At 36.6% G+C, this 13,417-nt stretch overlaps 1 protein-coding gene across 3 annotated transcripts in view; it reads left to right on the top strand.

Moving 5' to 3' along the window:
- Positions 1-13,417, top strand: part of LOC149070377 (poly(A)-specific ribonuclease PARN-like) — a 205,844-nt gene that overhangs the window by 110,830 nt on the left and 81,597 nt on the right. For all 3 annotated transcript variants that reach the window (XM_089249733.1, XM_089249735.1, XM_089249734.1), the window contains 2 exons: positions 10,897-10,958; positions 11,059-11,137. In XM_089249733.1, coding sequence (XP_089105859.1) covers positions 10,897-10,958; positions 11,059-11,137 — 141 coding nt within the window. The remainder of the gene's footprint in view (positions 1-10,896; positions 10,959-11,058; positions 11,138-13,417) is intronic.

The raw sequence follows: 13,417 nt of genomic DNA, 5'->3' as shown, positions 1-13,417 counted from the left end.
TAACCAGACATACTACAGGAGAGAGTTTTTTTTATAGATTTCATAAGGACCCTCCCACCTGGGCAATAGCTTACCCACGATATTATCCTGGGCTCTTGACCTGAAGTGAGTGCGAACCAAGACATGATTACCTACCGAAAACTCGTGCTGAAAACCTTCTCTTGCCATAATAATATCTGTGACGTCGTTGTTGTCTCCTCACCCTCTGACGGACTTGCTGAACCAACTCTTCGGGCACACTGGCCCTATCCCATATGGGGGGTGTCCAAAGCCCAATCGAAGGGTAAGGCGACTTCTCGACCCAAAAATAACTTTGAAGGTGTCAGCCCGGTAGTCTCGGAGTGTGCGTTCCTTAATGCTAGACCAAAAAAAGCCAAGTTCTTGTCCCAGGCTCTATGGTTACGGTCCACAAAACAAGAAATCATTTGTTTCAGTGTCCTATTGACACGTTCGGTCAGATTAGACTGAGGGTGATAAGGGGTTATGAACCTCTAGTTAATCTGTAAAACCTTACATGTTTCTTTCATGAGATTTGCCACAAAGCATGGCCCATTATCAGAGACTAAATTCTTGGGAAACCCATACCTCATGCAATATTCGAAAAAAAATTTTTTGCTTACAGCACTGGCCGTTATCCTACGAAGAGGGAACATTTCCACCCACTTGGTGTAATAATCCACAATCACCAACAAGTGAATATTCCCCTTGGAGGATATGGGAAATGGACCCATAGTATCAACTCCAACTATTTCTCCAGGACAACCAGCCGTGCTTGACATCATGTGGCCCCATTTCCTTTTGTTATCGAATTTGCATTTTTGACAAACCGGACAACCCAAAACATAATTTTTTCACATCCCCACGGATACCAGGTCAGTACCTTCTCTGAAGACATCTCTGATAAGTCTTCGCCACTCCCATGTGACCTCCTATGGGATGATCATGCATTTCAACCAAAAATGTTTTTCTACAAGTCAAAGGTATCACCAGTAACTTTTTACCTTTATGCTTAAAATATAATTTTTCATTGTCTAATTCATAATATAATTCAATTTTCTCATTGGGAGAGTAATCACCAGATGCCTTATCATGGAAATATTGTATAATATCCTTTCTTTCAGCCTGTTGTCTTTCTATAACATCAGGTAATTTCAGCAGGGAAAACAACCATAATTTTCCATCCTGATTTTCCTCAAAGTCTATTTCGTTAACGACTGATACCGGCATATGGGACAGAGCATCAGGAGCCTCCATAGAAGAACCCTTCGTGTACTCGAAACGAAGAGGAAACTCCTGCAGTAGCTGGGCCCACCTGCTAAGTCTTCCCTTCAACTGTTTTGCATCGAAAAACCATGCGACAGCCTTATGGTCCGTGACAATAGTCACAGGATCCCCGGTAAACCAGCCACGAAATTTAGAACAGGCCCAAACCACCGCAAGGCCCTCCTGCTCCGAGACAGAATAGTTCCTCTCAGCGGAATTCAAGGAACGGCTGGCAAAAGCCAAATGTTTCTCACTGTCCAACTCCACTTGTTGGAGGACAGCTCCTGAGCCCACCCCGGAAGCATCGGTATATATCTTCAAGGGACAACTTAATTTTCTTGTCGAGAGTACCGGTGGGGAACACAAGGCTTCCTTTAACCTTTCAAAGTCATCTTGGTGCTCACTGTCCCAATTATATTTACTTTTTTTCTTAGTAAGTTGATAGAGTGGATAGAGTGGTTGGGCAATGTCACTGAAGCGGGGAACAAACTGTCTGTACCAACTGCACAAACCAAGAAATCTTTGTAACTGTTTAATATTACAAGGCCTTGCAAACCGCAGCACAACCTCAGTCTGACAAGGTCTTACATGCCAACCATCTCTTGACAAGTTCAACCCTAAAAACTCCAAATTTTTCTTAAACAGGGTACATTTCTCAGGTTTCAATGTTAAACCTGCGTTAGTTAAACATGAAAATACTTCTTCCAAATTTTTAATATGTTCATGAAATGTCGGACTATAGACGACTATATCATCAAGATAGAACTCGGCACATTTCCCTACTAGGTGTCCGAGAATGATTGTCATCATACGTTGAAATGTTGCCGGAGCATTATTCAAGCCGAAGGGCATGACTTTGAACCTATACACGCTGGAATCCGTGACGAATGAAGTCTTGTCACGATCTTCGAGCTTGACCGGCACCTGTCAATAGCCAGAGGCTAAATCAAACGTAGAGACATACACTGCATCGCCTATCCTTTGTAATATTTGTTCAATAGAAGGTAACGGATATCGATCCGGAGCGGTAATTTTGTTTACTTTCTTGTAATCGACCACGAATCTCCAGTCCCCCATTTTCTTCTTGATCAGAAAAGGTGGAGAACTCCAGTTGGTGGAAGCCGGTTCTATGATGTCGTCCTCTAACATCTGTTTAACCTGGTCTTCCACCAACTGTTTCTTCCACCGGGGGAGTGGAAAGGGAGGTCGAAATACAGGATTACCTTGAGTACAAATTTTATGTTTAATGACCTGCGTTTTACCAGGCCTATCACGAAACAAGTCCTCAAATTTTGACAACCTTTTTTTTAATTCATTTTTTTGTTCAAAAGAAAATTCAGAATTTTCAAATAATGCATTAAGTTTTTCCTTATCAATTTTGCCACGATAGCGTTAGAGACCGCCTTTCAATTCGTTATGTTTGAAATCTACTATAATTTCTGCTGAGGTTAAAATATCTTTCCCGATCAGAAACTCAAACGGAGCTCCAGTGAGCACTATCAACTCTGCGTCGACCACACTATTTAGTATCTCGACCCGAGCCCTGATGACTCCCACGGGTCGACAGAACTCGCCGGAGGCCAGTTGAAAGTCCCTTCCAGAATAAGACATAATAGCATTCTCATTTCGAGAAACTTTACACGCTAAGTCTAAGCTGATTACTTAACTATCTGCACCAGTGTCGATGTTCGCTCGCACATAAGCATTATTCACCTTGACTACAGGTCTCAAAAATTTTTGACGAGAGGATTTATAGCCAGGGGACACACACACCTCCCCTTCATGTATCCCCAGACTCGTTTCCCTGTGCCTGTGCATTCAAGGGACAGTTTCGGCGGACGTGACCAACTTGGCGACAATTATAGCAGACTAAAGGATGCATAACTCTAGTGCGAGGGCGTGTTTCAAAATTTTGTTGATTACTACCGCGTAAGGCACCAAAATGCATGCTTGCATCGGCTAACTAAGCATCTATAGTTGCGGCCCTGTCCAGAAATTTATTTTTAAGGGGAGGGGACAGAGTAATAGAGAGCAAACGAATGTACCATGTTATAACATATATCTCTGTCATTTTCTTAGGTTTTGAGGGGATGGACCCCCCTCCCGGCACTGATGGACAATTGAAGGCTTTTACCGATTCTCAAAATTTTTTTCAAAAATACAATTTTATAATTACTTGTCATAAATTTTCAATTGTGTATTTCTTTCATTCTAAATTTTCAACAATGGGGTTATAATTACCTCTCACATTAGATTTTAATAATGTATCTCTTACAATTCTAAATTTTCATAATTTTTTTTTTATTGTTCATATTTTTAGTTGTCATCATTATATATATACTGAGTATGCTGTACTAATGTGCAACATACTGAAAAAAAGCGCAGAACCGCTGACGTACGCAAGATGGGGTTCAAAACCCCCAAACAGAAGCCTATGCGGGGGGGGGGGTGCTCAGGGAACCTATATGCCCTCCCCAAGCTATCAGTGGGGTTTTTTTTTGCAGTGAAAAAAAATGAGCACCTCTTCTTAAGAAAATCCTGCGTACGCTACTGAGCAGAGACCAACGGGGAGATCAGTAATTTGGCAGATTTTTTTTAATTGCTGGAAAAGAGACGTTGACACAAAATGAAATGTTGTTCGAACAACAAACTATCAAATTAAATTCTTCGGTGTCAGTCTTTCTATGCTTTGGTTTTACACTTGAAGTATTGGAAATACTACACAAATAAATTGAGCTATTCAAAATTTTGTTTGCTTGTATGTGCTCGCGTTATCAGGTTTCACCCAAGTTTTGTGCTTTAATCACTAGAGGAATGATGGCTTGGATGGGAAAACAAGCAACCTATTGTTTTTACATTGCTTTGCACTAAATATTATGGGAAAAGAGTTAGTGCCCCCCCCCCCTGCTGTAAAGACAGTGCAAGAAATATTGTGTCACTGGCGTTTTTCTCGAGCTAATTGACTTGGATCCCAGAAAGCACAAATGTGGTAAACTTTTTCTCGCTGTAGATTTTTTTTTTTTAACTTAGTGAGTTCAGCCCTGACTTCAAGGATTGTAGGTGTGTTATCATTGAATTCAAGGTCTGAAAGGGTAATAACATTTTTTTTGTATAGGCTACCATTATCGCCAAAAAAGCAATACCCAAATACCTTTATATTTTCAAAATTCAATGTTATTCAAAATATCTTTCCACTTCTCGAATATCAAAATTCATAAGCTGGGGAATATAAATTAATACAGTAACAAAGGATAGGAATCAGACTTGTTTAGAAAAAGTTCAAAAGCACCTCCGCTCCAAATCCTAGCAAGTCTTGAGAGTTCAATGAAAATTTCACATCATTTTTGTAAATAAATCACAAAATAAATTGAAATTGAAGTATTTATTGATGAAAAAATATCAACTAATGTTCATTTACAATATGTATGATTGCAGCCACTATGCACATGCAAAGGACTTTCTAAACTTTCGATCATTTCTACTTTCTTAGCATAAAAGTGTCAAACTCCTTTTGAATGTTGTCTTTTTGGTGATTAAATGTTTCCTTTCCAGAACTGAAACTAATGAATCTCTGATATCATCTAGTGTTTTGTGGAGAAAGACCCCAGCTTTCATTTTATCTGAAAAGAGAATGAAAACAATTGTAAAATACTAGACAAGCAGTTATGATGAAAAAACATTCATTTAACAATTAATAATACAAATACAAACTGAAAGGCCACAACAGGGAAATTTCCCAAGCGAGGACTGATGCTGGGGATAGGTTTTTAACTCAAGCAAGGACGGTGAGCAAACAGATGGTGTTCCAAAAGAGATGGGATAGTTTTAAAAAGATGGCAGAACAGGTGAAACCCCATTTTCACCTTAGCATCATGCATGGAACAAAAAACGTGCTACAATACACTTGAGCAGAATTGACTTCTGAGAGGGACGGACGGACAAGGAATTTTCTACAGAAAAACTTTAAAAGTTACCAACCTTTAAAAAAATGATTACAATAGCACGTAAAAGGTGTTTTCTTTTGTAATATTTTTTTCTGAAAATATTTGAAATCATTATTATAATATATTTAAAATTTTGCTGACAAGGGAGGTGGAGGGTATCGGAGGAGGCCAAAATTCTTTTTACACAATACAGTAGACACGGTTTATTGAAATCATGCATAATGCTATCATTTGGATATTGCTATCAATCACTAATATAAAATATAGAATGGACCAATATTGTAACATAGGCAAAAGTTCATTGACAGTTATCAGGACTTATGGCTTTTTTTTTTTTTTTTTTTTTTTTTTTGCATTTAGAAGCTGAGGTTTAACCATACTTTTGTAGATTAAAAAATGTAACACCCCCCCCCCCCCATTGACAAACATTTCTGTATTCTGGATGATGATTTTTGTTTGACCAAGTAGGACTCAAGATCATCATTTGGCTTCTGGGTTTCTTTCGGCTATAGTTATCAATTGGTTATTGTTATCAGAAACTATATGAGTCCTCATTTTGGAAGAAAAAATATTGGTTTGTTTTTTTTCTTCATTTTTTATGAAAGCCCCATTTTTTGTGATTCCAAACCAGGCCTTTGACACTTAGAACCGAAGCTATGCCCACTTTAGAGTTGCATTTTTACCAGGATTGGCAAGTTTTTGACGGTTTAAACATTCACATCAAAAACCTCAAATATTGCTTTTGAATATAAAAATTCTCATTGGAAATGCACATGTTAATTACATGTAATGTTTAAAGTGACTGTTATACAAAGAATAAATACTTAATATGATTGTAAAATAACTTTCTACTCTAAAGAATTATTTTGGACAATATATGTTTTCTTTCTTACAAATACACTTTTAATAAATATACACTTTTTAATAAAGCGTAGCATAAATGCTGAATGAAAAACTATGGAATGATTTAATATTCTTCAATCCAAGATGATTCTTGATTCTCCAAAATTTCTTTAACTGCTTATATATGTGTATTGATATAAATCATCTGCTGTACTCTTTTCATAACAGAGAGGTATTTAAAAAAGTTCTTTTACATCATATATGTAATGTTGTTTTCTATTATTAAATTATCGAATTTTCTATTATTGAATATCAGTGATTATTTAATCACTGATATTCAAAGCGATACCCTTATCGTGCATAACATTAGAATATATCTAGCAATCAAAATAATAAATTGTAAGACTAAAATTTTCTCTAATTTGGCAGTGCTGGCTTGTATATGATGCTTAAGAAACTCTTATAACTTAGTGCATGAGTAAGGATAAGTTTTTTTACTATGATATGGTATATTTACTAGCATTTATAATGCAATGGTTTTTTTGACTGAAGCTGTATCTAAATATGCAATGGGCATCATGTCCTGCCAGTTCTTTGATTAAAAATACTTGTTAAAACTCTTGGATTTATATGACCTATGATATAAAATTTTTAGGTGAGAATAAATGAGCACAATTAGTGTATTAACAGATGCTACGCGAGAAATTTTAAATGGAATAAAATTTTGTGGGTAGATCAGAAAATTTAAAATATCAAAATAGATATTTTGTGCTCAGTAATTATAATTCAAAATATAAAAACATGTTAATCTACATAAAAGTGTTTTGTTATACAACCTATCTATCAGGTTAACAAAAACTATTTGACATCAGTAAGTTTTTGACTGTTTTAATACTGAGTTAATTTCTGAGGTAAGAAACCTATCCCTGATCTCTTATCACACATATTTTGAATAAACAGCTCCACTTTGCTAAGTAAATTGAACACAGGTAATCGGTAGTGTAGATAAAATGAAACATATGAAAGTGTTTTTCATAATGTTATACTGTATACTTATTGTGTTCAAAACATTATCCAAAAGCAGTCATTCAAGATTTTGATGGTTCAAACCAGTTTTTGACACTTATGTCAAAAACCCAACCCTGGTTTTTACATCAAGTAATCTGTGAATGAAAATTTTAATGGAGTTTTATGAAGAATGTTATTTCTGACATTTTATTTGGGTTTAAAACACAATTTCTAAAAATCTATTGACTGTATCATTGCAAAATTTTATTATATTTTGCCATTTATTGTTAAGTGTCATAAACCAAAACCTAAGGTGTATAAAAATCTAAGTATTTGTCTAATTGCAGTGTTTTACATACACGATATGTTAAGTCAGATTTCAGAAAATTCCCATGTACATCAATTGAGTGAAATGATATTTTTGCCAAAATTTGGGATTCAAATCGGAGTGAAAACGTAGTGTAGTTGAAGTTATATGATGCATAAATGAAATATAACTTTTTTTTTAAAAAGTATAGAGAATAATTGAGGCTAAACCTAATCTATATATATAAAATTGATTTTCTGTGTGTCTGTTCTCTATACAAATCTACAATTTTAGATCGATCGTCGCCAAATTTTGCATATATACCAAATGCGACCCGACTTGAACGATAGGCTACTTTAAAATTTCGTCAGACCAGGGCAAATGCCCCAAATGGGCAAAAAACTGTCCGGCAACAATGGTTTTTGGGCCTCAACAATCACTTTCGGAACGTTTACTTTGGTTACCGTGGTTCCCTAGCAATGCGTTTCAGAGGTGTATATGCCTTTACAACGGTTTGTCACTTCTTTAATCCTGTTAGTATATGTATAATAGTTTATGCCTTTATAATGGTTTGCCACATTTTCAATATACTCTCAGTAATGAGGCTTTTTGAATAGACGTCATAATCATCATCAGCATCGCTTTGAGAGTCAGGGAAAAGGGTGATCCTCATAGAAATCAGTGCTAAAATTGTCGATTTTACTGTAGAAATGCGGAAATTAGTGGGATTTTCCACCCCAAAAATAATTTTAAAAGTTGTATAGAATTCTCGATTTTTGAAATATTCAGTTTGCTTAGAGATATACGAAGCCCAGGAGATTAAATACGAAGTAATTAGCCTAACCAATACTTTTGAGTTGGATATTCGAGCAATATCATTGATTTCATTTATATCTTCTCAAGTATGAAAATTAATGTCTCCATATTGTCTCTTTTGATATTTATTTGCATAAATTCATGTGGGTTAGGATATTTTAAAATTAGTTATGAGCCCGTGAAAAGTGCATCGGAAAAATTCCACAGCTTTAACTAAGGATTTTTTGAAGCTGGAACAGGCAGATGGATAACTTGAAGTTCAGGGGGGGGGGGATAGAAATACCTAGGCCCCTTAAAAAAAGAAATATATATATTCATTTCTACGTTTCTGTGTAAATCTAGATTTGTTTATTTCATGAATCGTGCAGGTCGCCATATTGGTTAACTTGGACACGGTTTGTATGTCCCTCAAGAAAAAGAGAGGAAGATATCATGTGATCCAAAAAAGCCTCATTGAAGAAAACCCGGGCAGCGCCGGGTATTATAGCTAGTCGTAATATAAATGAGAAAGTATTATAAATTAGTTATATAAACAGAGTTACACTGTAAATAAGTGATTTCCCCAAATTGTCTGGAAATACAATATCCTGTTCCCGAAGGCTCAAAAATGTCAGAAATTTAGAAACCCTAATGTCAGCCTCTCTCGCAAGAGTTTTCTTTAGGGGCAGCACACAAGGCTTTGCGCCCAGGCCGCCGTTAAGCTCGAGCTGCCCCTGGTTGAGGGGGCCCATGGTACTATTTCTAATATAACATTGATTTTTAGATTGTTTCTGTAGTTTTCATGGCTATAACATTTTTGAAAAAAAAAGAAGGCACAATTGAATATAGAAAAATGTAGGTTAGCGTGTTAATGACTTCATTGCTACCAACATGTCATTAAATATAGAGGTAGCTCAATAACTAGAAAAGATGCATTAAGGAAGGGGGAAGAATCACAATTTCTTACCTCTCTGCTTTGGTAAGAGCCAAAGGTTTGCCCAAAGTGACTTTGCCAGTGCTGTACTTTGATTCCTGAACTTTCAAATAATATTATTTCAGCAGGACACTAGACATTTATCTTTCCGCTACCCTGACTTTTGCAACCTTTATGGCTAGTGCATCTGCTGGCGAAATTTCCTGACCCATAACAGACAAAGGTCTTCCACATTCATTTTGTATCATTCTGATGCTGCTTTTGATAGAAATATTTTGACTGCCTTTCCAAAGATCAAAATCTACAAAAAAAGAAAATCATGTACTTCAAAAACACAACTCAGGGCCAGAACTGAAGGGGGGGGGGGGGGGCAACAAAATTCAGAAGGGCTGCTAATTTTACATGGGGAAAAAACACAGTTGCAAAATCATTAATCAAATTCTAGTGGTGGGAGCAGCAAAATCACACTTGGCCCCACAAAAATCACAGTAAACCCTTACAGCGGCCATCTTGAGATATCTTGTTAAACTTGATCTACTTTATTTTGGTCACCCCGAAATATCTCGGGTTCTTTTAGCACACTTTTATAAACATAAGTGGCAATTGCGATGCACATCAGGAAAATTTTAAAAACCGCTTAAAGGGTTAAGGTAATGGCGTAATTTCCATTTTCAGTCATTTAAAGTTGTCGCCACTGGCAATTTCATGATGGGGTGAACAAAAAAAAAAAATGTGTTAGCTTTGTGTTTGCTTTACACGCAAACAAACGTATAATTTAAGAAATATGTCAGATACTAAAGATATTTGTTTACGTAGATTAAATGAATTAATGGAAATGCAGTGAACAAATGTTGTAACGACCACGTTGTTATCACTACCCGATTCTTCGTTTCATATAGTGGAAAAACCATTATTTTATTCTAATTAGCTTATTTATTCAATATAAATTGAAATCAATTTTTTAAATGTATCACGATATCCTCATTGAACCTTGGTTTTCCCGCATGCTGGAAATGGACTGGACCACAAATTTCAATAAGCTAGATTTTCTCCTAATTTTTAAGGCATACCATTAAGGCAAGAAATAGGCTACTGTAACTTTGATGCCAGTGTCATCTTAATGCATGGGACCACCCCAGCGTGTGGGGTCCCCCCCCCCCCACAGCCTGAGGGCCTCAAGAGCAGCATGACTGAGATCCGGTTTAAATTAGTAAGCATGGCAATTAATGGGCAACAATTTCTGTCCAGGTGGGGGTCCCTCATTTTTTCCTAATTTTTGGTCGGTTTGGGAAGCCCCCCCCCCCCCCCCGGCACTGCGTACGCCTCTTGGGCCCGTGATGCTCTTAGAACGCCCTTGCCCAGCAATTTTAATGATGGTCGTATCACGATTTCCTTGATTTAAGGAAGTTTCTGTGCATATATCTGCATTAATGTCACCCCCTCCCCTCCCGATAAAACAATTTTCTCAATTTAAGGTATGGAAATGCCTGTTTTACACAATTCGTTAAATTGAAGTTCGACACTTTATTACGAATAATTTTAACAAAAGAAACAACTCACCCAGGATTGATGAGAGTACATGCTCCTCATATTCAATTTCATGTCAATAGCTTTCAATCAGATGATTGCGAAGAATGTTGAGCCGAGTGCTTTCACGTTCTGAACGCATCAACAGTAGTCGAAAGAGAAATAGTTGGCCGTTTATTTTCGTGTTTTATTTATGTGTTCGAGTTTGCATTTACTTTTTCCAATGCATTTGAACATGGCTTCTTGCTCAAAAGAGTGTTTTATCTGTTTCATAGGCCATGGAAAGCTACAAGTTGTTGCAAATTGGAATTGCAGGATACAGAAGAAGTCCATCTAGGTAAGCAACTGACATTAACTATTGTCAATTATTAATCAGAGTTTACTCAAATGTTTTGTTACCAGTTAAATTACAATATTTTTCACTGTTTTCTTTCTAGTTTGGAAGTTGAGGGTTTCTCAGTGCCCATATTCTCTCGAGACTACAGTAAATTTCCCAGACAACCATTCAAAAGCACTGTATGTATTTAAACTTTCTATAAACTGAACTATCTTTCATTACCACCAGATTCAACCCTTTTGTAGTTTCAGTTTCATTTTTTCCATGTTAATATTATGACAATTTTTAGCTGCTTAAGTATGCATACTTTTAAAGTGAGCATAACTTTGGGCATATATCCATGGCTATACAGAGTGAACGTGACCTAACCTGCCAAATGAAAGGGGACAATAGACAATCCCAAGTAGAACATAAAGCACTAGCGACCCTGCCCGATCTCTAACCATATTTAAGTTATGGTAGGTAATGGGTTATGGAAGAAAAATGTGCTGAGTCTAGAAAAGCAGAAATTTGTGAAGTTTCTGAAAGACCTACACTCAGACTAAGTGCATATTTGAAAAGAACAGAAAAAATCCTATAAGGTGACACCATTTTCACCAAAATATCTTTAATTGCATGCTACAAGTGCTGAAAGATTGGTGAAGTGTAAAATTGAATGTCATAATAGACAATATCTTTAATCTTCAATTCCACAAACCCTCTTCTAGCTACAATTGGTCAAATTTAACAAAAACTTGTCCATTGCAACAGCTTTGGAAAGATCCTACAACAAACCATATCTGTGTTCTAGTTCAGGTTTAACTTATCCTTTTGTTTCCAAAACATCACTGAAATCAGCATTTGTCAAATTAAATAATCAAGATTGGCAGTTAAAGATTTTTTGGTAGCAATTTGATTTTGCAAATAAAAATCCTGTAAGACTACACCATTTCCATTTGGATATCTGGATTTAATGGCGAGTAACTAGTGCTGAGATATTGGCGAAGTGCAAAGTCAAATTGTCACCAAATTCTACTAAATGTCTACTTCAACGAACATTGATTTTCAGTGATCTATTGTAAACAAAAAACTAAATTTCTGAACTGTAACATCAATATGTTTATTGTAGGCTTTTTTGAAAGTTCATGCGATGGACAAGTCTTTGGTAAATTTGACCAATTGTAGCTAGAAGGGTGTTTGTAGAATTAGCGATTATAAATTATGGCAACAAATCAATTATGCACTTCTCCAATCTTTCAGTGCTTGTAGCTTGCTATTAAATCCAGATATTTTGATAAAATGATGTCATCCTGTAGGATTTTTTCTGTTCTTTCCAAATATATGCCTAGTTTGTGCGTAGGTTTCCTCAAGAACTTCACATTCAGGTTTTTCAGAACTTCACACAGTTTTCTTTCACAATCCATTATCCACCATAACTCAAATGGTTAGAGATAGGGTATTGTTGCTAGGGTGTTCTTATTGCTGCTTAGCTATTTACTGTTTGGTCCACTAACTATAGCAATGGACACAGATTACTACAACCAATTAGCATGGCATCCAGAGCATGACTGCCCTTCTTTATTACAATCACTATCTTACAAGGCAGGATGGTGCTGCCATCTACAAATGGTATTATGAAGTAATGGTGTCTATTTCTTCCATATGTACCTCCATATTTTCCCTCGATGATATAGGAACGAGGTTTCGGTCCTGTCTTGGTTATGACACCTGGTTGCCATGGTTCACGAGGTCTTTTCTTGAACCAGACCCTTGAGCCTTGTTTGAGTTCAGGATGATGCATTGCATGTTTGTCAAATCTTTCCTTCTGATATGCTTGTCTGGTTTTCAAGATTTTACTGGCTTCAGCTGTAGAAAACTTTGGCTTGAGTCGATGAGGATGAGTTGTCAAAAAGGATCTTAATCGTCTGCCCATCAGCAGTTCAGCTGGAGAAGGAAGATCCTTTGTAGGTTGTATCCTATAATCCAGTAGGACCGTATGTAGATCTTTACCTTCTTCTAGAGCTTTTGTGAGAGACTTCTTCAACGTTTGTACAGCTCTCTCAACTTGGCCGTTGCTTCTGGGAAAGTGAGGTGAAGTAATACTGTGTGTCACGTTCCACTCTTTGAAAAATTTTTGAAGGCTTTCTGCATTAAATGGTGGCCCTCCGTCACTCACCAATTCTTCTGGTATTCCATGCCTTGCAAAGATGCTTTTCATCGCTTCTATTACTGCCTTTGCATTAGTACTTTTCATGTTTTTAACTTCTATGTACTTTGAGAAATAATCGATCATCAAAAGATACTGTTGACCTCTCAAGTTGAAAAAGTCACATGTCACTTTTTCCCATGGTCTGCCAGGCAGAATTTGTTTGAACAGAACTTCTTTAGAATTTGCCCTCTGATTTTGCTGACAGATTTTACATCTATTGATGTAGTTTTCCACATTGTCATTTATTTTCGGCCAGTAGAAATATTCTCTA

The sequence above is a fragment of the Pholcus phalangioides genome, unplaced genomic scaffold, assembly GCF_987345545.1.
Source record: "Pholcus phalangioides strain wild (caught in Gottingen) unplaced genomic scaffold, Ppha-v1.0 ptg000022l_1, whole genome shotgun sequence".
NCBI classification, from domain to species: Eukaryota; Metazoa; Arthropoda; class Arachnida; order Araneae; family Pholcidae; genus Pholcus; species Pholcus phalangioides.
This window is presented reverse-complemented; position numbering and strand designations above follow the sequence as displayed.